A 24,787-nucleotide genomic window follows, 5' to 3' on the forward strand; every position below is an offset into this window, starting at 1 on the left:
TTTCATAAAACCCAGTACTCATTCTAGTATTACATAAAAGGTACTTGGCGGGATCCCTGGGTGGCTCAGCAGTTGAGCGCCTGCCTTTGGCCCAGGGTGTGATGCTGGAGTCCTGGGATTGAGTCCCACATCAGGCTCCCTGCATGGAGCCTGCTTCTCCCTCTGCCTGTGTCTCTGCCTCTCTCTCTGTGTGTCTTTCATGAATAAATAAATAAAGACTTAAAAAAAAAAAAGGTACTTGGCATCCTAAGCAGGTGACCTTCATTTGTAAGTTTAAATATAGTATGTTTTAAATATCATTATACAATTTAGTAATATGTACTGCTCCTAAACTGAAGGTTTTACCAGTGTCCTTTTTCATCTTAAAGATTTTATTTCAGGAGAAGGACACGTCAGGAATCACAGATGAGGCTCTGTGTTAAATAATTTAGATGCTTTTGTGGTTTTAAATATCATAGGAAGATGATAATGATGGATAAAATAATATTTTAGGAGAAAAATCTCACAGACTCATGAATGGAGTTTTTGTTGTTGTTAAAATTGAAAACTGTTTGCTGGCTTCCAGGGGGGATTCTATATGCAATGTGCTATAATAGAGTGATAGATTTAGACTTAATTGCAGAGGTGATGAGACATCTTATCCAAAGCATACGGTGATTTGTTTTCTTTCTCTCATAGAACTCTCGTGTTGAAGAACATGTCACCACAGCACCAGCTCCAGGATGAGGCTGATGTGCGGCACATTCACACTTCATGATAAAGTCAGAAGGCTCCTTGTCCTAGAAAAGATTGGGTCTTAGGGGAACTCCAGTTTTTGATGTTTATTTTACTTCTTCTTTTATCAAAACAAGAGAGGCAGACATAAAAGGGGCAAACAAAATGAACACAATTCATAAAGAGAGGAGCTGTATGTAGATTAAAAAAAATCCACTAGAAATGTTTTAGAAACCACAAGTTAAGCAGGGGTGAGATTGGGAGAGAAATGCTTACATTTCTTTTTTTTTTTTTTTAATTTTGTTTATTTACTTATGATAGTCACACAGAGAGAGAGAGAGGCAGAGACACAGGCAGAGGGAGAAGCAGGCTCCATGCACCGGGAACCCGATGCGGGACTCGATCCCGGGTCTCCAGGATCGCGTCCTGGGCCAAAGGCAGGCGCCAAACCGCTGCGCCACCCAGGGATCCCAATGCTTACATTCCTGACAGCATCCTAACTCTCAGTGGCCCACTACACTGGTGTGACCACGGCCTGTAGGGGACAGGTGGTCTCTGCAGAGCTCCACGTCTGGACAGAGGAGGAGCTGGCTGCACTGGCAGGCTTTTGTTTCCTGCCACGCCCTTGGCCTGAGTCACCATATCAAGCCACACTGCCACACTCGCTTAGAATGGGAGCAAGGATAACATTCCCACCAGTGGGCAGGGAGCTTTTCACAGAAGGAGTAGGTCCTGGGAGAAGCAGTGATGGAAAGGCTACGATGGGAAGCCAGTTGTATTGGGTGTGAGAAGCACCATCAGCAGAAGGCCATTCCCACAGTGCTTACAGAATGGATGGTTTCTGGTGTTACTTATTTCAAACTCAAACCAGCTCTCAGGCCACCCAACATACTCCTGGATGTCCTCTCCCGGTTGGTGTTGTGTGCTCAGGAAGTGCAACTAAGTTTGACTATCAGTCTAACTAAAACATGATCACTAAAGAATATCTGTTGGTTTTTTTTTTTTTTTAAAGATACCATGTGTTGTGACTATTGGAATAGCTCTCTTTTCACTGGGTCAAGAGCCAATTGTTTTTCAAAAGATTCCAATGAATAAAAAACATACTGATGCGTTATTCACAAAAGCCAAAAAGCAGAAGCCCTGACAGTGTCCATCCGTGGATGAATGGATACATGAAATGTGGTACGTGCATACAGCAGAGCATCAACCAGCTTTAAAAGAAAGGGAGTCCTGTGCCATGCTACCACTTGAGCATACTGTGCTAAGTCAAATAAGCCAGGCACAAAGGCTCACACATTGTATGATCTCACTTATATGAGGCTCCTAGAGAAGTCAAATTCATAGTGACAGGATGTGGAATGGTGGTTGCCAGGAGCTGGGGGTCAGGGGGATGGGAGTTCTTGCTCGGTGGGTATAGAGTTTCAGTTTTGCAAGATGCCACAGCTCTGGAGATTGGTTGCACAACAGTATTAATGTACTTAACACCACTGAACCGTACACCTTGAAAAGGTTAAGATGGTAAATTTTATGTTACATGTATGTCATGATAATTAAAATGTAAAAACAGGGTCGCCTGGGTGGCTCAGCAGTTTGGCACCTGCCTTCGGCCCGAGGCATGATCCTGGAGACCAGGGATCGAGTCCCACATTGTGCTCCCTGCATGGGGCCTGCTTCTCTCTCTCTGCCTCTCTCTGCCTGTGTCTCTGCCTCTTTCTCTGTCTCTGATGAACAAATAAAATCTTAAAAAAAAAATAAAATAAAATGTAAAGACAAACAAATCCATTTAAACAAGGGATGAATGAGAGAAGGGGAAAGGGATGGGGAAGGGGAGGCTAACCGATTAGAATCTGCAGAGAGATTCTGAATTTCTACTGGGTTGTCCTGTCAGCCTCCAAGCCCCCAGCATCTGGGCCACCCTGTCTCCTGAGTGTTGAGCTTTCCACTGTCCACTGAGGAAGGAAAGGTGATCAGCATATGCGATTCTGTGTTGCTCTCAGATACCACCTTTAGCACCTCATTCCTGGCTTCGCTACGAACACCATCAAACACCTCCACTGATGTCATGGCTTAAAGAAATACAAAGTCATATATCTTCAGGAAAATGCTGGAGATCCTTGATTTAAGTCAAAGACACGAGAAAAGACTTCCTCCCCAGCAGCCGCTCTCATCCCTGGACCTCACCTTAGCCTTGCGCTTGCTGTCATCCATGATCATTCTCCAGTCTGAGCCGTTGTTGCTGTAGCCAATCTTGAACTTCCTCATGAACACCTTGTTCTCCCGGTGCTTCCCCCCTTGAATGATGATGCCCCTCACAATCTTCTCTTCCCCCAGGTCCACCTGGAGCCACTCGTTGATGTATGGGTGAGGCGCGGGTGGCAGTGTCCAGCCGGAGCGACTGGTTACCAGGCGAATATTTTCAGGCATCCAGTTTCTCTCTCCTTGGTTTGATGCTGTTATCTGGGAGTCAGAGATAAGTCCAGACACCATACCCAGCATGCCAGAGCAAGGATAATCTAGAGGGTGGAGGGAAAGAGATGATGTAAGATGATTTTCTCATAGAAAATCCATGCCTAGAAACAGAATACCACAGATTGAATAGGAACATTGTACCCATTCACATACATTTTTAAGTCTCTGGATCATTTGACATTAAGCCAGAGCCTTCCCTCCCTCAAACCTTCCTTCTATACTTTCAGAACCCCCCTCCCACACCCATGTTCCAATAAAAAACAGTCCTCCATAAGGGCATATATTTCCCCCTTTTTGAGTTCTTCCAAATTTAATGTCAAAGTATTGATGTTCCAGTCTCTAGAATCTATCCCTAGATCCAGCACAGGTCCTGCCCAACAGAAGTTCAGTGTATGACAGGCTGGAGATGTGAAATCAGTAATGTCAATAGCAGGATGCTATCCTGCCCACCCCTCTTTCTAACTGTATTAGGAGCTTTCCACACAAATATTCACTGTCATCTCAAATGTACCATGTCCAAATCCAAATGGTCCTCTTCCCTTGACACTGAATCCCTTTATCAAACTCTGTGTTTTAACCAGTGGAGCCACTAAGCTAGTTCCTGTCTAGTCATCTTGTTTATCCCCATTTTACATTTTTGCATTCCTGTTCTGCTACTAAATAAAACCTGTTATATTTTGTTAACAGCAACAACAACAAAAAGGTATGTTGGCTCTGCCTTGTGGTCACCATTTCCTCCAGCACCATCCTGGTCTATGCCCCCCTGGCCAGGGTGCTATATGGTCTGGCTGGCCTGTCAGACCCCAGTTGTCAATCTACACCATGCAAAATTGCCAATTCACTTTTCATAATTTTTTTTTTTTGCGGTATCATTCTTAAGCTCAAAAATCTTCCACTGCTAAGTAAAATAAGTCAGACATAAAAGGACAGATATTGTATGATTTCAAGGATATGAGGTACCTAGAATAGTCAAGTACATAAAGAAAGGAAGTAGAATGGTGGTTGCCAGGAGCCAGTAGGAGAGAAGAACAGGGAGGTGGTGTTTAACACTTACAGAGTTTCAGTTTGGGGTAACGAAAAGCTCTGGAGATGGATAGTGATGATGGCTGAGCAGTAATGTGATTGTACATAACACAACTCAATCGTATCCTTAAAATAGATAAAATGGTACATATTATGTTATGTATATTTACCACAGTAATAAAAGACAGAGCTTTAGAAAATTTCCATGGCTCTCCATTATTTATAGGACCATATAAAGAGTCTCTATTCAGCTTTTGAGACTTTCATTTTGGTTTCACCCTGTTTATCTAACTTTATTTCCTCTTACTAACAGTATACTCCAGCTAATCCATTTTCTTCTCTAATCCTCATCACTGCCTTTGCTCAGAACATTCCTGCCGCCCCTCATCCTCCTGTTGATGGAAGTAAGGTCCATTGAAATATTAAAACCCAGTTTAAGACTCTTCATGAGAACTTCCCAAACTACTCTAGCCTTTATTCTAAACTCTCCCATCTCAGAAACAGGATTATATGTGCAAGAAGTAGCACAGAGTTTCCTGCTAAACTGTTCTCTCCATATTTTTAATATTGATGATCTTATATCCACAGCCAGATTATAAATTCCTCAAAGGCAAGGAACAGCATCAGATCTTTTTATATCTTTACAGAAGGCCCAAGTAGCTTCTGAGCATACAGAGAGTATCAATCACTGATTAATTGGCGACTTAATAACAAACCATTTAATTACTCTCCTTTCACTTTTTTTTCTCCTTTCACTTTTTAAAAAGATTTTATTTATTTATTCATGAGAGATACAGAGAGAGAGAGAGAGAGAGAGAGAGAGAGAGAGAGAGAGAAGCAGAGACACAGGCAGAGGGAGAAGCAGGCTCCATGCAGGGAGCCCCATGTGGGACTCAATCCCTGGTCTCCAGGATCACACCCCGGGCTGAAGGCGGTGCTAAACCGCTGAGCCACTCGGGCTGCCCTAATTACTTTCCTTTCAAAATTGTACACCTCAATCAAGGAGTCTAGGAATGATAACCTATTTTTCCTCGAAATAATTCAATTCTGCATAATATAATCAAAATTTAGCTTAAAAATATAACCATTCTAGGTTTAGGACATGTATTTATGCAATTAAACTGTGTCCATGTTATGAGCCGTCCTTAAGAATTAATTACTCAAGATACTTTCCACATGAGGTGTATATTTCAGGTCATGTCATTTCTTTATCCAAGCATTCAGTCCTGGCTCATCTAGGAATCATGCATGTACCGTCAACCATGCCAGCCAGGCCTTCCAGATCGTGGCCTTGCAAAGCCTCTTCTCTTTTACCCCTTTTGCTAGAGGCAAGTGGAATAAAGCACTTCCTTATGGGGGTGGGAGAAGGAAGCTTTCTGTCATTCTTTTCCCTCCTCTAAGAAGTCCCCATTATCTTGCCCTTCACTATCTAAACCACTAAAAATCTTGAGTAGTTTTCAAATGCTACAATTTTCCTCATCTTTCCAACTAGGCGTGGCTTTGATTTTCTGAGACTCTTTATTAGCACTTGATCTGCATGTCTCCTATACTGATGACCATATTCAATTCCTTGGATTGCTACTATTTGCCTCATCAGATTTTAAGTTCTTTGAGGATATGAACCAAGTCATATTTAAACATTTTCTATGACTTCTTGAGCCTTGCTTTATATATGGTATTTGCTTAACAAATATTTGTTGAATTAATCAACTTATTAACACAATAAAGGCAGCTGCCATTTTTCTCAAGCACCCCTTCCTGTAATTCAAGTCACAGTATTTGCTCCGGGCTGGGGATCTGGAAACCAAGAATAAAATCAATGGGGATTAAAAAAATTATAAAAAGTATTTTACTGAGGGTCTATGAAAGTATAGAGCTAAAAATAGAAGTCACATTTTTGGTGACTGTGGTTACACCTGACTGATTCAAAATCAGCCTTTATATTGAAAAAGTTTAGCTGGTAATAAGTACCAGATGTTACCATCTGGAGAAAAACACAATTAACCTGAATATTGTAAGGAAAGCACAACCTTTACCAGATTTACCCCCTTTCTCTAATGCAGACTTGGCTAGGGCACAGTTTACATATCCACAAACCTGGTGATGCCCCACCCCTGTTTAGCCAACATATCCCCAGGACAGTTAGATACTCATTCCTTCTATAAATCAGCCTTAACCAAAAAGAACAATGAGGAGCCTCCTTGATTTGCCTTTGACTAAAAATTGTGTGACTCCCTTTTAGCAATGATTAGGAGAAAAATTATATTAACATTTCAAGGTTTGAATGCGATGCTAGGATCCACTTCTACTCTTCCATAGCAGGCTGGCTCCATGTGCTTTAGCCTGGCTACATGTCCAATCCTTTGGAAGTAGTGTTGCCAACGTTAGCAAACAATCAAAGAAAAACAACAAAACAAGAAGCAGGATGGCGAACTAAATTAGAATTTAAAATAATGAATAATTTTTTAGTATATGCCAAATATTGCATGGGATATACTTGTACTAAAAAAACGACTTGTCATTTATCTGCCACAAATTTGACTAGACATTCTGTATTTTACCTGGCAGCCCTGCTTGGAAAGCTTAAAATCAATCTTAGATGAATGGGAGAGTTGAGTTCTGTGGTGGGGAATTAAGGTGGTTCTTTTCATTGCTGCTATTTTATAGTAAAATATCTGTGCTCAGTTTTAACAGGAAAACTGAGATATACTGGTAAATCAAATACTCAGTTTCCAAGACTGAGATGATGGCTGCATTTGATGGGTGAAATTTAATGAGCATAATTTAATCTTTCCATGATGACTCAGGATATTGTGATGCCTGAGGTCAGTCATCCTTGCAAACTTTGGCTAACATAGGAACATGCTGTTGTGTGCAGCAGTACCAGTAAAGAGACTTCTGGTTAACAAGCACAAGTTCACAGAGTTTGCAGTATGTTCTCATACATCAAGCAGCAATCCTCCAAGGTTATTTTCCCCAGCATCCATATCTGCCAAAATGATGAAACCTGCTTCATCAAAATAATGAAAATGCTCCTTCCTCAATCACCTATAAAACAGAATGGTTTGCCCTGATCTTGTTTTCTTTATATCTCTCTATGATGATGCCCACTGTGTATTCTGGATTTTCTAGGATTTTTATATTTCTAAAAAAATAATTTTCTGAGTACAAAAATTAGGTGAAAACTTGAGGGCTCTGGACTTTGGAAGTCAAGTGATGTGTTCACGGAGTTAAGTTTTATTTATTTATTTATTTTTTTACGGAGTTAAGTTTTAATTCAATAGTTTTTGTTCGTTTTAATCTAGTTTGAGTTAGGACTTGCCAACCCAAGAGGAGAGGCTGATACTTTGAAATTTAGTCATTTGTTTGTGGATAGAACTGCAATTCATTCATTCATTCATTCATTCATTCATTCATAAATAAGTGCATTGAGCATGTGTTATTTTCCAGGCATTCAGGATACAATAGAAATTAAAGTGAACATTCTGCTTCTGTGGGTCTTCCAGTCCAGCAGGAATACATCTAAATCAGCAGGTTTGTTTCTCTTGCATCAGTTTCCACTCTGAGGGACTGTAGCCTCTGAAAAATGAAAACTATCCACTTCCAGCAACCAAGAGGAAAATATTGATATCATTGTCTGCTCAGAGGCTCTGCTTACTGGAACTTGTTCTGGGCTCTGTTCATTGAGTACCAAGCCCTCTGTCATTTATTGGGTACCATTTAGTGAGAACTTACTCTAAGCCAAGTGTGTTATATTCTTTCAATTTCATCTTCATTACAGCTTAATTAAGGTCAATCTTACTGATCAGGACATGGAGGTCAGAGAGACGGAATGTCTTGCCCATGGTCACACACTCACCAAGCAGACAGTCCAGAGTGAGGTCCAGGTTGATGTCTGCGCACCTTCTGTCCACCTGACCATCATTAGAACATGCTGCCTTCTCTAAAAACCTGCCTTAGTCAACTATGTGGAGATTGTAGGTACTATATCAGTGAGGAGTATCTAACATAGATCAGGGGTCATGATAGTACTATGAGCCTAAAGGAGTATCTTTGTGGGAAAACATACAGTTCCTTAAAATAATTGTAAAATAAAATATGTGTGAAAATAAGAATATGCTATTTAAGACATTGATGTTTAAATAAATAGATCATCTAAGTAGACCTTTAACAGGTAACATTAAATCATATCACATTTTTATTTTAAAAAAATTGTTCACCTCCTTTTTTTTTGTTCACCTCCTTCACATGGAAGACTCACATGCCTAGAATGAACTCTCAAGATCCTTGTGAAAATGGAAAAGAGAAGTTGAAGTTTAAGTGACTGTTTTACTTAACTAAAAGGAGAACCTTAGGATTCAGAGTTCAGACCAACGTTACAAAGAGTTAGAGTTACAAAGTTACCTTCCTCTTACTTTTTCTTTTTCTTTCTCTTTCTTTTCTTTTCTTTCTTTGGCGCAGTGACATGAGATTAGAAATGAGCCAGAAATTTCCACCCTGACCTCAAATGGCCTTGTTTCTATGAATTTATGAGTAGCTTCTCCAATTTATAATGCTCTGAAAATTACCTAGAATTTTTTCTCCTGTAACTGATGATCAAAAATAAAGCCAAGGTTATATCTAACTTTTCAATGTTCCTTCTTCTCCAAACCTCTCTCCACCCAGTTCCTGTCTCCAAGGCCTCGAACTTTCTAAGTCTTCGATCCTACAACAATAAACAAGTCTGTCTCTGGGATGGAAATAAGCATGATTTTGGTAAGAAATCAGATGTCAGTTTTTAACTTTCTCAAATGGACTCTGCTATAAGCTAGTACAGTTTTTTTTCTTTCTCCTTAGTTTTTTCTCACAGAGCTCTTCTCCAAATGACTTGAAATTTCATTGAAAACTGCCCCGGGTGGGTTGCACCCACCCCCTTCAAAAGTCAATATTTTCCTTCTTTAGACATAATTATACTAAAGAAGATAAAAATAAAAACGATGGTGTTGGCATTCATGGAAGGAGAGATTAAATGCCTTATGTATAGTAACATAATATTAAAAGTTAGTTCAGAGGAGAGCACCCGGGTGGCTCAGTGGTTGAGCATTTACTTTTGGCTCAGGTCATGATCCCGGGGTCCTGGGATCGAGTCCTGCATTAGGCTCCCCACAGGGAGCCTGCTTCTCTCTCTGCCTCTGTCTCTGCCTCTCTCTGTGTGTCTCATGAATAAATAAATAAAATCTTAAAATAAGATAGTTCAGAGAGGTTTAAAAGTTGTTCACTTTTAATTACTTTTAGGCTAATCAGTTACTTATTCTGTTTAACTTTTAAATTTACCCTGAAGGTTACACTGTATTGCTTTTATTTTATTTTTTAAAAATAAACCTTTGTGATGTATTTACTGAATTGAAAAGGAATCCTGGTGTGACTTCTGTTCGATTCAGAATATAGAAGGGTCACACAGGAAGGTAGGTGGAGAAGTCAGAGCTGGTACTGATCACCCCAGGAATATAGCGAGAATAAGTCATGACAATTCTTTTACATTCAGCTCTGGCCCCGCCTGGCCTACCTTTTTAGTTAGCTGCTTAATGCCTCCAGAGCACACCTTCTTCAACTCTCAAATGGGTAGAATCCCTCAACTTACATCGATTTATTTATTTATTTATTTATTTATTTATTTATTTATTTAACTTATTTATTCATGAGAGACACACAGAGAGAGGCAGAGACACAGGCAGAGGGAGATGCAGGCTCCCTGCGGGGAACCCGATGCTGGACTCCATTCTGAGCCAGAGGCAGACACTGAACCACCGAGCCACACAGGCGCCCTACTTACATCAATTTAACAGAGACTTTTAAAGTCCTGTTTATGTCAGAAGGAACAAACAAAAAACTAGACATGTTGACAGATCGATTTCTAATATTAATATATGCATTCAACAAAAGATGGATAGATACTGAGACGCAGAGTTGTCGGTGGGGTAGGGGGGCAGTTACAGTTAGTGAGTAAAGGAGTTAAACTTCTGCTTGCTTTTGGCCGACAGAGCCACCTGTAGACTTCAAAGTTAAAAAGATAAAGCAGATGGAGAGCATGTCATGTAAGAGTTTTTAACTGTAAAGCACCGGTCAGGGTGCCACCCACCCAGGAAATGGGGATGGAGATCTTGGTGCTTGCCTTCACAGAGCTAGCAGTCTGGTGGGAAGGTGCTGCTTTAACAAACACATGCCACATTCCAGGCCATGCTGAGTGCTTTAGATCCACGGGCTAATCCATTATCCCAACCACCCTGTGTGGCAGACATGGTCATGACTGTTTTCTAGGTGAAATAATCAAGGCTTTGAAAGATAGTTAATTTCCTCCCCAAATAAGCTAGAATTTAAATTCAGATCTGTCGAAATCCAAAGCATATGCTCTTAATCACCAAATGAAAATGGCCATATTTGTATAACATAACTCTTTCCGTATTTAAAAGTTTACATAAGTCAAGATGAAGCAGTCTTCAAGCTGGAGCTTACCTGTAATCTTGCAGCCATAGACTTCAAACCTCATAGATATGCCAGTTTCCCAAGTCACAGGTTTAATTCGGACAAATCGGGTTATTAGTGGTTTAGGAAAAACTGCAAACACAACATCTGTGGGGTTGGTGTTTCCCTGAAAGATCTAGATAGAAAAAGAAAGAACCCTTTAATGACAGATGCTTTAGATTTAAGACAAATACAAAAAGATGTTTTTGCAAATGCTTATAAAAATTACTTACAACTTCGGTATTGTCCATCAAGGCTGAGGAGGCATTAATAACCTGTCATGTTATTTTTTCAAGTGAAAAATCATCTGTAATAAAGAATGTCCTAATCATCTGTTCACTTTTATGAGAACCTAGAGCCTCCAAAAACACTATTACAAAGATAACATTTGGTAAAGGCTACATGCTATCATCTAAAAAAGTTGAAAATTATTAACTCTATCATAAGGACCTACAGAATACTATAGACATTTCATGGGAACTCATACTACTTTATTTTCCCAGGAACCCCCAGACGGAGGAGTATTTTTGGAGTTCAGCATAGGGTCTGGCTTTTTTTTGGAAGATTCTAGGTTATGTTCCCAGCTACAGCACTAGGGCAAGTAGCTTTCCCTCTTTTAACTCCATTTCTTGATGGAAAATCTTATCCATGACAAGTTAATTAATAACTTCCATCTTTTTTTTTTTTTTTTGGCTATTGGGAAAATCATGTTTTAGTGGTCACAATCAAACTGAATTATAAATGATAATGTAACTGGAAGTCAGCTCTTCCAGGGCTCCTGTTTCTAGTTTTAAAAATGAGTCATTTTATTGTAAGAAAGATGAGGCATGTGACTGCAAATGTAGCAAGTGCCAGTCCCAAACAAGGTGTCCACAAGGACCTGCTGGGGCCGTCCTGCCTGGGCATGGCACCACAGCTCCAACTACACCTGCCTCAGGAGGAACTGAGAGCCTCTGCTTCCCTGGCTTTTATTTTGGCCTTGAACTGGGGACAGCCCACGTAACAGTAAAAGCAACTTGTACTCTGCTTCTCACACAGCCTAGTGGCACCATATTTCTAATAGGTTATGTCACTTGGGCATCACCGGGGCCGTCAGAGGCCTGGGGATTCCTCCCTACCTTTCCAGGTAAGTTGTCAGAGGAGGACCATAATTTCCCAAGGCTTGTTCTTTCCCTGGGAGAAAAGACCTCCGAAGGTTGGGATGATATTTTTACTTCATTTAGCTTAAGTGGCCTGCATGATGGAAGGTGGTCAAATGCTTTACAAAGTTGGCCGCTAGCCTGATTGCTCTCCAGAGATGGTTTAATATCATAATTTATTCTTGCCTGTGATGGCCTTTAGATTTCTGTCCTACTTCAGCAAATCTCTCTGGGAAGCAATCTGTGTGGGAGCATTTTTGTGTGACAAAGAATAATGAATAGCTGCCGGAGGGAATAGAGTCCCAAATCGTAATGTTTGAAGGGTCAACAGGTCCACTTCAGGGAGAGCCGGCAGTCAGTTAAGAGCACTCCAAGCTCCAGCGCAGGTTGGGGTGAACTCTGGCTCACACGGGGGGAACCTGATGTTTGCCAAAACCCATGTAAGTGCATACACTCCATTCAACATCAAGAGGACTGCTGGAGTTGTTGCTGTTGAAGGCTCCTCTTGAGGAGGTACGGCTACGTCTTTCTGAAGCAAGCAAGGAAGAGGGTGGAGAGCAGTGTCTGAGAGGCCCCAGAGCACAGGGAAAGGACAGTGAGCAACAATAACGAGACTCCAGGTGGATGTTGGGATTGCATTTATGTTCAATGAATCTGCACCTATATCTTTGCTGAATCTGTCTTTTTTCTGTCTGCCTCCCCGTCTGGAAGCCCTCTGTGTTCCAGCATGCTCTGGACAGTGGGCCTACAGTGAGCTGTATGCGTTGTCAGACACTCTCTCAGAACCTGTGTGTGCTCCCTGACACCCCCCACTCTGGGCCACACAGACGATCCATGGCCAACAGCCTACCAGGACGTCTTGGAGAAGTAGCACTCATGTTTTAAAGACATGGCCTGAGGCTTGAGGTCAGTTCTCCTCACTCCCTCAGGATTTTTTTGTTTGTTGATATGTTCTTGGCATTAGCGTTTTGTTTGTTTGTTTGAAACTAAGTCATGTCTTCCAAAAAATACTTCAAGAATAAGTCATGAAGCTTAGAATTAAATTTACTTGCTAAAGCATCACAAGTGTTGGCTGTGAGGGTTTTTCTTCCCCAGATGGAGGCCTGGTTCTATGTCCTTTGGGACTAGACAGTGGCCTTGAGCTTGGTGTCTATAGAAGTTTCCTCCCACAGAGCAGCTGTCTATACATGCACTTTCATCTTGTCTGCTCTAAATAAGAGTAATCAACTCTTGAAACAACTAATCAAAGGGAATTAATAGTTCTCTCAGTTCACACTCAGGAGGCTTTTCTTAGTTCCAGACCCAGAAGGAGAAAACCAGGCCATGGATGCTCAAAAGAGAGACAAGGACATGTTAATTGGGCTCTTCCCAAACTCAGAATTTCAATTTACCTGGGTCTTTGCTACCATCCTTGTCAATTCCGTGCATTTTACTTGGCTTCAGGGCAAGGTTTTTATTTGGGGGAAACAGCGAATATGAGTTCTTAGAAATCTTTTGATTAGTAAATCAGAGTAAGCGTTAACATCAAATAAACACGCAGGCTGAGAAGAACATCTCGGTTCCAAATGATTTAGGGCAGGGTGCCCGGGGCTGGATATGGCGGGTGTGGCTTCTTGGGTTAAGAGCAGTGAGGGGGCAGCATCATGTGTTTGTGTGATCTGAGGGAACACCATGAACCGCCTTTAGTTCTATTCATTCTCACAGAAGCAGCCAAACACACTTGTAAATTAGTTTGTGAGCCACAGAGGGTAGATGAAAAGGAGCTTCCTAAAACCAGTTCATGGCTGACAGGAAGAAAGAAGGAATCTATGAAAGAGAATGAGGAAACACAGGGAAACTAAGCAAAACAACAGGCCTAAGGTTCTGAGAGGACAGTGCTGATCCTATGCGTAGCCTGTATCCCATGGGAAGTTTAAAGTGATCCTTGAGTCAGACACTTAATTTGGCTGGTATTGACTTTTCTTGGAAACATCTGTATAATTTCCTCTTGGCTTCTGGATCTGGGAACATGAGACCCCCTTGGTCAGATTTAAACCTCTAATTGCACTTTTTATTTTAAATCAATCCAAAACTAAACCAGGCCAGACAGAAAGCTCCCAAACAAATAAGTAAACATTGATCATCCATTTCAAAGACTGAATTGGTTGAGGGGTTGGCAGCCACACTTACAACAGGTTTATTGCCTTCTTTTATGGTGATCCAGTCTTCCCCATTGGAGCTAATATCTATTCTGTAAGTCTTAACGTAATATTTCTTCTTGGTTTCCTTTGAAATGGCTCCCTGTGTCCCGACAGCAGTGACAAAGCGCAGAAGACCCAAGTCTACCTGCAAAACAATATAAGCATGGTCAGTCACCCTGCACCACTGTAACTGGAAGCATCTTTTTCCTGTGGGTAACAGTGTAGTTTTCATCCATTTGAGAGCAATAGGCTCTAATTCCATCTGGCATCAATAACCTCTAACTTCCCCATTCCATTCCTACTAAAGAAAGGCACAGATATGGGGTGCCTCTGTGGATGATGGGTTAAGCATCTGCCTTCAGCTCAGGGTATCATCCCGGGGTCCTGGGATCAAGCCCCACACCATGTTCCCTGCTCAGTCTCCCTCTGCTCCTCCCCTTGCTTGTGCTCTCTTTTGCTATCTCTCTCTCTCTCTCTCAAATAAATAAATAAAGACTGAAAAAAAATAATTAAGACAGCAATTGCCCTAGGTGGGCAGTTGCCAGGAACAGACCTTTCTCATCACTGCAACCACAAGTGCTTGATCTTGGTACAAAAGAGAAAACTGGGTTCAATATCATGTTGCTATATTTTCTCAGAGATTAAGAATACTTTCTAAATGACACATTAGTATACGTCATTTTACAACTGGAAAATCAAGACAAGATAAATTCGCACGTTGGACTTTAGGGAAGCTTGGACTACAGCTCAGGTCTAATGGGATCCTATTACTCTAGTCAGCATCTGCCCCCTTCCAAACAGAATGCAGACAGAAACAATAGGACTCTGAAAGCACCGTGAGTGTTGTGGTTTGGAGAATGGGCCAGAGATTTATAATCTGGAATGGTGGGGAGACAAGGAAGGCAAAGTAAGGATTTTTGTTTCACATTTAAATTCCTTCCTTACCCATATCTTCCCATGACCTTTCCTGCAGTTCAGCTGGAGAGGCAGGTGGATTCCGGGGAAGACATCATCTAGGAAGGACTGATGGTTCCATGTGACAATGGCTAGGGCTCACAAGCTCCTCTTTTAAGCTTCCAGTGGAGAAGATCCTCAACACCAGAGCCCAGTCTCATTTGCCTGTTTTGGACCCCTGAAGGTTGGGCAACTTGGAGGTCATCACAGCAGGGATGACAAAGGGTGACCCAAGTCTCTAGGTCCATGATTTCCTGCCAGAGGTCTGCAGTGGTTTGGGTTGTTCTTGTGACCCTGTGATATGAGTAGGCAGGACAAAGATCTAAGCACTGGGCACTCAAGGGTCTGGTATAGGTTCTGCCACTAACTAGCTTTTGGGCCTTGGACAAATCTCTTAATCTTTAGGTTTCCAGTACTTGATTTGTTAAATAAAGGAGATGGACTAGATTACCCGGAAGGAATCTTTCAGCTCTGACTTTCAATGATTCCATGTTTTCAGTAAAGTAAAATAATACACTTGACCCTTGAACAATGCAGGGAGTTAGGGGTGTTGACCTGCCACATAGCCAAAAAATCAGTTTGTAACTCTCTGACTTCCCCCAAACTTATATTCTACTGTTGACCAGATACCTTACAGATAACATAAATAATTGATTGATACATATTTTATATGTTATATGTATTATATACTGTATTCTTACAATAAAGTAAGCTACAGAAGAGAAAATGTTATTAAGGGAATCATAAGGAAATCCATTTACAGGACCATACTATAAATAATCCACTTATTAGTATACACTCACAGCTCAAACCCAGGTTATTTCAAGGGTCAACTATAGTTTTTTTTTCCCTTATATTTTCCTTATTTCCATCATTAATACCCAAGAATAATCTTAAAACAAAAATAATTACTAGTTTCTATGTATTAGAAAGATTTTCAATTTCCTGTTAGAGATACAATTGATTATTTGTTTAAAATTGTTTCCCTCGATTTATTATATCTTCTACTTACTGTATTTGTGTATAATGACTTTTTAAAGGACTCAGAAAGTAACCGCACATTACAATTGCTTAACATTAACAAGATATTTCAACAGTACATTCATTATTAAGAGGTAAGATAATGACATTTTCCAGTGAAAACAGCAACAAAAGCCAAAAAAAGAAAAACAAAAAACCCCAAACATACCCCTACCCACCACCACCACCACCACCACTTCTGAATCCGCTTCCCACTAACTACATGACAAACTAATTTTCAGAAAACAAAATTTCAATTAACCCTCCCATCCTATAGGCCATGAACACCTAAAGAATTTCCATTTTATGTACAGTCAGCCTTATGAAGAATGACTATTGTCTTTCATGAATTGCTTTTTCCTGAAGGCCCTTGGAGTAGTTAAATCAACATGTTGCCAATTCACTTCGAAACCGAACAAGAAGTTATATCCAGGAAAAACAACTATATCGCTAGCCCCTAAAAGCCAACTTCAAGTTACACAATTCAACAATGGGAGATTTCATCTAGAAAGGAAGGGAGCACCATTCAACGTAAGACTATATTTCATTTATTTGATTTTAAAGATGTAAAGTCTATGCTCTGGTAGCTATCACCAAATTTAAGAGAAAAAAAAGAGAAAGACTTTAATAAAAATTAATATTTTAGGATAGTAATGGTAGATGCTTTAATTTTAACTTAACAAATAAATATTTACTTGACACATTTTTACCAACCCCCTCTACTCTTTAACTGAAATTTGAAATATTTTCACAAGTGAACCATAAGATTTTGTACGAATTTGTGCACAAGTTTCAAAAAAGGGGGGCAATTCATGTTTGCCAGATTTAGCAGATAGATATATAGGCTATTCAGTTAAATTTGAATTTCAGAGAAACAACAAATATTTTTAGTACATGTATGTCCCAAGCAATATTGGGGCAAACTAACAACTGGTCCATTGCTTATCTGAAATTCAAATTTAACTGAATGCTCTGTATGTTATCTGGCAACCCTAAATCTAACTCTATTCCAGACAAATAATCAGGGGATTTTAAGTTGCTGCAAAAACTCCCTTGATTTCCTAACGCTGCAATCTGAAAGTTAATAGGTACTCTGGACATGGTTGCACTCAACAATTTCAACTGTTTTCAAATGCTCTCAGAACACTTAGTGCTTTACTGACTATCCATTGAGTCATGCCCAATGCCATATCCACTTTCAACCTGAAGGGCCCTTAAAATCTTGACGTCCAAGGGAGCATGAAGCAGATCTATTTAAATAAACTCCTCCTGTCAAATTTACAAATGGCTTTTTAGTTTGGAAATGATTAAATCCCCAAGAGTACATATTCAGCTCAGGCTGATTTGAAATAACTCTAGAACTTCATTCCCTGGCTGTCCTTTTTCTAACTTTTAAATTTTGTTTTTAAGGTAAAATTGGGTTACCAGGTAGGAAAGGAATTAATTGGTTGTCAACTAGAAAAATCCTAGGCATTAGAAACAATTGACTTAAAGGAAGGAGCAACAGACTGGAATTAACTGGCTATTCGGCAGGGGAAATGTCCAAGGTCCCAGATAAAAGGGCCCCAAAACACAGGCATTGAATCCCTTGTGAAAAAGAAAAAAATATTTTCTTTTCCCAACAGCAATGAAATGCATTAGCAACCTCTCCTTGTAATTGCATAACATTTCCTGCTGCGCTTTAAAACTCTGCAGATTCTCTTATTTATACCACACTGGAATACTTGAAATTTCATTTCATTTTTCTTCCTCACATTACTGCCACTGGGTTGAGAGGGGGTGAATGACAAGCTCACAAAATGATTAGGGCTGGAGCCTGAGCCTTTGCAATTAAAACCGGATGGTGTCCAGAACTCTAACAAGACACAGCCTCCCTAGCACTGTGCTGGCTCTCACTGGCAACACCAGGGAAGTCCTTTCAAGTCCTTTCTCCCTAGGTATCTTCCAACAATGCCCAAACAGCATCCTGGGGTGGGGAGAGATGTCAGCCACAGAAGCCCTGCTGCTCCCACTTCCCGTGCCTGTGTCAGGAGACCCAGAAGGACTTACTGCCTAAAGCCTGGGTGTTGACACTTTTCTCCCCTGCTAATCATGACGTGGGCCTCCGTCCACCTGTTTGGTCCCTCCTGTTGCATTTATCCCTCTCCAATTGTACCTTCCAGCCACATTCAATGATTGGTATTCCTCACACAAGATGAGCCTTTTTTGTTTCCCTGCCTTGCCACTTGAAGTTCTCTGGACCTAAAATAACCTTTTCCTCTTTTCTGATTACAAATGACTCTTTCCTCTTTCTGGTCTGGTAGGCAGAACCAAGTCCCTTCTCCCCGCCCGGGGATGTGTGGTGCAGAGCTCACACCTCCACCACTCAACTCATCATGTTGTGTTTTTGCTCTACTTCCATCCAGACTTTTATAATTTCTTCTAGGGAATATCTGCTTTGGGGTATAGAAAAGTAATAGCTGCCAATTGAAAATTTATAAAATGCAGAAATCTTAAAGAAGAAAAGAAACTCTCCGTAAGACCAGCAGTGGGAAAAAGCCGTGGATAACAGCCTTCCAGAATATTTTGTTCTATGCCAAATATATGTGAATGTTGTATGTATGTTCCATCATTATAAAAATCAGGCCGAATCACCTCTAGGTTTCATCCTCCACTGCCCATTTGGTTTCATGGGTATATTTTCAGGCCCAAAGTATTTTTCAATGGATTCGTGGTACTCCACCATGAGGCTGTAGCATCACTTATTCAATTGGTCCTCTACCTGTGAACACTTTTATTCAACTCAATTGACATTCAGTGGACACTTCATACCATTTCTCCTCTAAGTTCTATGGTAAGTGGTGAGTATATAAAGATCAGGAAGGGTATGGGAAATGAAGACACATGATGACAGAACGGGGGCGGCACATCCAGTGTGACCCAGCACAGAGGAAGGAGGTGACATTTCACCCAGATAGACACTTGCAAGTCAGGGCACTGCATATATTTCAGAGCCGACTCTGATGTCTAAAACACTCGTAGAAGGACACACAGTAGAAGTGGGCAAATAGGCATAAAAGAGAAGGAATGTTCTGGTCAGAAGGAGAAAGAAGTGCAGAGGTAAGCAGGAGGCAATGAATGAATGAAATAAATGGACCCTAAATGACTCACTGTGCTTCCCTCAGCACTATAGACATTATTTGTCAAGAAGTGTATTGCCTTCTCTCTCTCTCTCTCTCTCTCTTTTAAGAAGTGTATTGGTCTTTTAAGAGTATTGTGTTCTGGTCACTTTTAAGCCAAAATAATTAGTTTTCATAAAAACTACTCAAAACCATTTAAAATCAGCCACTGGCCATCCTCTTGGTGGTTGAGCTTTTTGAATTATGATGAGCTCTCACCAACCTCACATCATAATAGACAAGATTGGCGACCCAAGACAGGCAGCTGGAAAGACAAAGATACAACCCCAGAACAGTTTTACATAATGCCACCCCTCTGTATTTTGGAGAGTTCATCATCCTGAACAATACTTCCTTTCTTTCCATAAAATCTCAGACACACAATAACCATAATTAAGTAACCTGTTTTTTCCCTAAATCCAAACAGCTCTGTTCCAATCACTATCTTGTTATTTTGAAAGAATATCATTATTTCACAGCTGCTTTATTTTTAATTGGAAGATGGATGTGATTTCACATCTGAGTTTGATGCACTTCTGTTTAACATTAAGGGTGATGGTGGGGGGTGTGATGATGGGAGGGGGATGCACAGAACCAAGCATCAATGCATTCAATGCATTCAACGCATTGATTCAGCAATCAATTCATTAAAATTGTTGAATGTTTTACTCTGTGTGTGTGACGAACATAAACATCTGGTACTTATCTGGTAGTATGTAGACTCTTTACAGAAGATTAGCATGCTATTTTTGAGTACTGGTGGACAGGACACTCTCTGAGTTAGCTTATATAGCACCATCAGCAGAAGTGACCCAATATGATATCCTGTTTCCAATATAAATCTAAAATTCTATCACAGCTTGTAGAATGTCTATTCACATCTTACTTAAACTGTGCTCCACCCCGAAAGAGAAGCTATTGCTACACAGCAGATACAGAAAAGGAAAGCCCAACTTTCATTTTGGGTTTGGGGACAGCCATACTAGTAGAAGAAAACAGCTGTCCTCATCCATTTCTGGGGGACCAGGGGTGGGTGAAGGCCCCCTATGGCATACATCTTGACCACGGTCCTGATTTGCTCTTTGTTGTTAGATGTCTATACGTATAATCCACATGCACTTTATGGCCATGGCATTGTCTTGGTAATGACAGGAAACACATTCCCCAGATAAAGAGAAGCCAGGAGAAGCACACATTTTACAGGGAATCACTTGAGGACAAAGCACACGTTTCACCATTGCGTAGTAAATCATGTAGCAAACCTCTGCAAGCCGCTGGTTAAACACCAGCATGCAGCCTCTGAGCCATGAAATGAATATTGTTGCTTTCTGTAATAATACATAACCAGCTATTGGTAATGTCATAATGTAGAAAGCCTCATTTCTAAAATGAAAATCTGTCTTGCTCAATAAAATACTGCCTGTTGAGCTAGCATTGGCCAGGGAGCATTTAACAGCCTTTAACATTCCCAAAGCAGGTCAATACAAGAGCCTGAAAAAATACAGGACAAAGGATTGAAGTCTGATTAAAAACAGGAAAAATATTTTGAAGCAGGGGGAGTGTGTTGGATTTTTTTTAGAGCACCTCTGATGACTCAAAGAGCTGTTTAATTCATCACTAGACACTACAAGCTAAAGGAAATATTTTTAAGCAATTGTCTCATTTCCTTAGATAACACACATTTTCTGATAGAGCCTGAGCATTTGGACATCAATACTGTTCTAGGATCCGTGGGCTTAATTCAAGCATCTGATCATTGCATTCATTAACTTAACATCTTGAACTTTGTATAGTTATCGACTGGAATATAACCACTATATAGCCCGTGACAAAGTTCTCTATCTCTTTATGTATTTTTTACCATTACTGTATTACATAAAAAAATACTGATGGCTAAAGTTACTCTATTAATAGAAAAACCATAGGGCAATCCCTCTGTGTCAGGCATTTTATTAAGGGCTAAATTTGCAATCATTACCTCTTTCAATTCTCACAACAGTCACACAAGGAAGGTTTTATGGACAAAGCAACTGAGGAATAAAGTGATGTGTGGACTATGCTCCGAGTCGCATAACTCGGTGGTGACTGAGCCAGGACTTACCCTGTACTTACCCTGAGCCTATGTACAAACACTGCACCCATGATGTTGCCCCATTTGTATTGTAAAATGTGACAATTATCAAAAGATAATTGAGAATTACTTCATTAACAACAATGAAATCTGGTTATTCTTTTTAAAAAGTACATTTTTGTATAATTACAGAGAATATAAAACAATTTTAGATTACCTTGACCATGAGTTTAAAATTTATACTGGCTACCAGAAAGAAAAACTTTGCAAATAATTCAGTTATGCTGTTGAGAAACAAGATGGCAGGGATCCCTGGGTGGCGCAGCGGTTTGGCGCCTGCCTTTGGCCCAGGGCGCGATCCTGGAGACCCGGGATCGAATCCCACGTCAGGCTCCCGGTGCATGGAGCCTGCTTCTCCCTCTGCCTGTGTCTCTGCCTCTCTCTCTCTCTCTCTCTCTCTCTCTCTCTGTGACTATCATAAATAAATAAAAATTAAAAAAAAAAAAGAGAAACAAGATGGCAGAGATGGATCATTGTTAGCAAAAGATAATGAGGAAATGCTTTTAAAATTCTGATAAAGAGTAAAAATATCCAAATATGAGAAAAGTTCAATGCAGAAAGAGCCTTGCCAATTTTCTTTTCTGGTCTTAATTACTTGAATTAATCTCTCTCTCTCTCTCTCTCTCTCTCTGTCTCTCTCTCTCCTTCTCTCACTTTTTCATAGCTCAATTAAAGGAAAACATTTTCCTGGGTGGAAACAAACTATTGATTGTAACAAAACTCTGATAGTAAAACAACTCTATTGGAATGAAAGATGAATTCTATTGGAAGACGTGAACCAGCCACTTAGAATAGCATGAGATAAGGCTGTCATAGCACAAATGCAGTGGAAAGACTGGTTTCCTTGATTTGCCACTGTACTTACAGCACAAGAACAAGGAAAGGTGCAAGAAATACCAAGTCCTCAAACAAGGACTGACCTTTGTCTTTTTTGGCAGGTAGAGAAATAATGCTTATGTGGGCTCCTTTGTGTCTGGATTTACTGCACATTCTTTCGATTTCATGTTAATTTTTTTTTTGCATAAATCAGAAGCAAGCAACTAATTAAAAAAGAAATATTTAATTCTGATATGTTCTTTGAACTAGAGTTCCATCTGGCTCTGTTTAAATAGTAAAATCTCCTGTAGTTGTTAAAATTGGCAAGTGGCATAGGCAAAAAAGAAACAAAAGGGACTCCGTGCAGCAGATTAATACTTTTGCATTTCAACTAGAGACATTTCCAGAATTCAGCTACTCAAATCACTCCAGTATGGAAGCCATAGAGATCGCATGTTCTAGAACGGAAGCCTCACCACTGGTCTACATTTCCTCAGTGTGATGGATATAGCATTAGGCTTTAAAGACCTTTGGTTTGACAGAAGTACATGGAACTATGACACCCACCCCAAAATGCTCAGCTTATTTTATGAAATATATTTTGGACAAGTACGAGCAGAAAGTCTTCACATACTCTCTGCAAAACCTGAGGGTTTTTTTTTCCTTCCATTTCTTCTTGAACAGATATAATTGTGTTCAGAAAAATCATACAGATATTCCACTTGAATCCCTCTTTTACATGAGAAGCCTATACAATTGGGACATCAGGACACAGTATATTCTGATAAAAAAGGAGGAGAAAGTGAAATGTGTTAGAGTTTCTCTAGACTCTGGGATACAAGTAAACAGCATCTAAGACAAGTTGAAACTCTCCTGTAGAATTGAAGAGAAAGGCTGATTAAACCCCTGCACCTAGATCTTGAGAAAAGATGAATATTTTTAAGACATACATCAACTTGTGAACTTTTTTTTTTTTTAGATTTTTATTTATTTATGCATGAGAGACACACACAGAGAGAGAGGGCACAGGCAAAGGGAGAAGCAGGCTCCAGCAGGCAGCCCTACGTGGGACTGGATCTCCAGGATCCTGCCCCGGGCTGAAGGTGGCGCTAAACCGCTGAGCCACGGGGGCTGCCCTCCTTTCTTCTTTAAAATGAACAAGTTCTGTTGCTTCAGTGCCATGTCACCTTGCACATGGGTACTTCTGAAACCTTCAATAGTTCAATCACAAAGATGACACTTATGTGGCTCCCTTTTCTAACTAAGATTTTCAGGGACTCTTGCTAGGCAGTAAAAGACTCAGAGACTTAATACTTGCAATTAATATTTTTTAAATGTGTTTTTGTAAGTTACATTACATTTAAAACTTGAGCATAATCCTTTGATCTGGGAAGAGGACAAATATTCAGAACAGACCAAATGCAATTTCTAGAAACTCAGTTAAGAATTGAACTTAAAAAATTACACTAAAAATTGCTTAATAGGAATTTCTTTTTTTTTAAATTATTAATTGGAATTTCTTAAGAGAGAAAAGGAAGTAGGCTATGAGTCTGAAATAATTGCAACCAGTTTCAAATATATATAAACCCAAAGTAGATCTCCTAGTGAAATGCCTCACAGGAGAGCCGTAGCATGTGCTCTTGCTAGATGGGTTCTTAGCAAAGATTCAGTGAGTATCTATTACATGGAGGGCATGGGCTGGCAAAGTGCTCTCCTGCCATAACTCTTGGTTCCAACTATTAATCATTTATGTGTAAGACCCATGAAAACTTGAGAAGTGTTCTCCTTGCAGAAGACCTGAAGCATGGGAATTGCATGGGGGGGAGGGGGGGTGGTAGACACAAGCACGTTGGCGGGTCCAAGTGGTAGTGATCCAGCTGGCTGCAGGAATGCAACACTAGACATCCTGTAAGATCAAGCAGACTGTGTATACGGATCTCTAGCTCCTGATATCTGTCTCTGCCAAAACCAACAGGGGTCCAGTATGGAAGAAGGGATAAAGGATGGTCTGGATGACAACCATTTTAAAACTTAGCACAATTTATTATCTCTGCACATAATTTCAGTAGGACTGTATTATGTAGATAAACATTAATCATTGTTCTCCTTTTTACTAAAAACATTTGGGGGCAAACTATAAACTAATGAACGGAGTCAGGGGCCATGCTCACATAAATGTGTCTTACAGCTGAATCACAGTGTTTCCCATATCATGGTTGCTTGAACTCAAAGTGTGAAATTAAACTGAAGGATGCCAGATAGAAACATCTAATCCATTAAACGCAACACACATTTATTGTTTGCCAGGTTCTGGAAGCAAGCAGGCCTACGTAGAAACAATGATAATACAAGACAAAGTAAAAAGTGCCACCATGCTGACAGACGAGGCTTTATGGGATTCCAAAGAAGAAAGAATCCTTGCAGAAAGAGAAAGAATGGGCTTTATGGAAAAGGGTTCAACTGAGTCATTCAAATCGTATAAGATTTTTGGCCAGGGAAGGGGCCCAGACTGATGAGCTCAAGGCAGAATCAGCTGGAAAAATATTCCACCCAGCCGCCTGTATTTTGAAATATTCGATATGATGAATATTTTCCTTCTATCTAGTATCTCCTGGCAGAGCTGCTTTTAGAGAGCAAGGTTAGGTGTCCTCCCCTCTCCCTCCCTCCCAACACACATCACCC

General features: G+C 40.3%; 1 protein-coding gene across 6 annotated transcripts in view; it reads right to left on the reverse strand.

Moving 5' to 3' along the window:
- NRP1 (neuropilin 1) overlaps window positions 1-24,787 on the reverse strand; it is a 138,317-nt gene that overhangs the window by 27,348 nt on the left and 86,182 nt on the right. For all 6 annotated transcript variants that reach the window (XM_041766990.1, XM_041766988.1, XM_041766986.1 and 3 more), the window contains exons 7-9: window positions 14,016-14,171; window positions 10,699-10,843; window positions 2,896-3,227 (exon numbers count right to left, since the gene is read on the reverse strand). In XM_041766990.1, the coding sequence (XP_041622924.1) occupies window positions 2,896-3,227; window positions 10,699-10,843; window positions 14,016-14,171 (633 nt within the window). The remainder of the gene's footprint in view (window positions 1-2,895; window positions 3,228-10,698; window positions 10,844-14,015; window positions 14,172-24,787) is intronic.

The sequence above is a fragment of the Vulpes lagopus genome, chromosome 8 (assembly GCF_018345385.1).
Source record: "Vulpes lagopus strain Blue_001 chromosome 8, ASM1834538v1, whole genome shotgun sequence".
NCBI lineage: Eukaryota > Metazoa > Chordata > Mammalia > Carnivora > Canidae > Vulpes > Vulpes lagopus.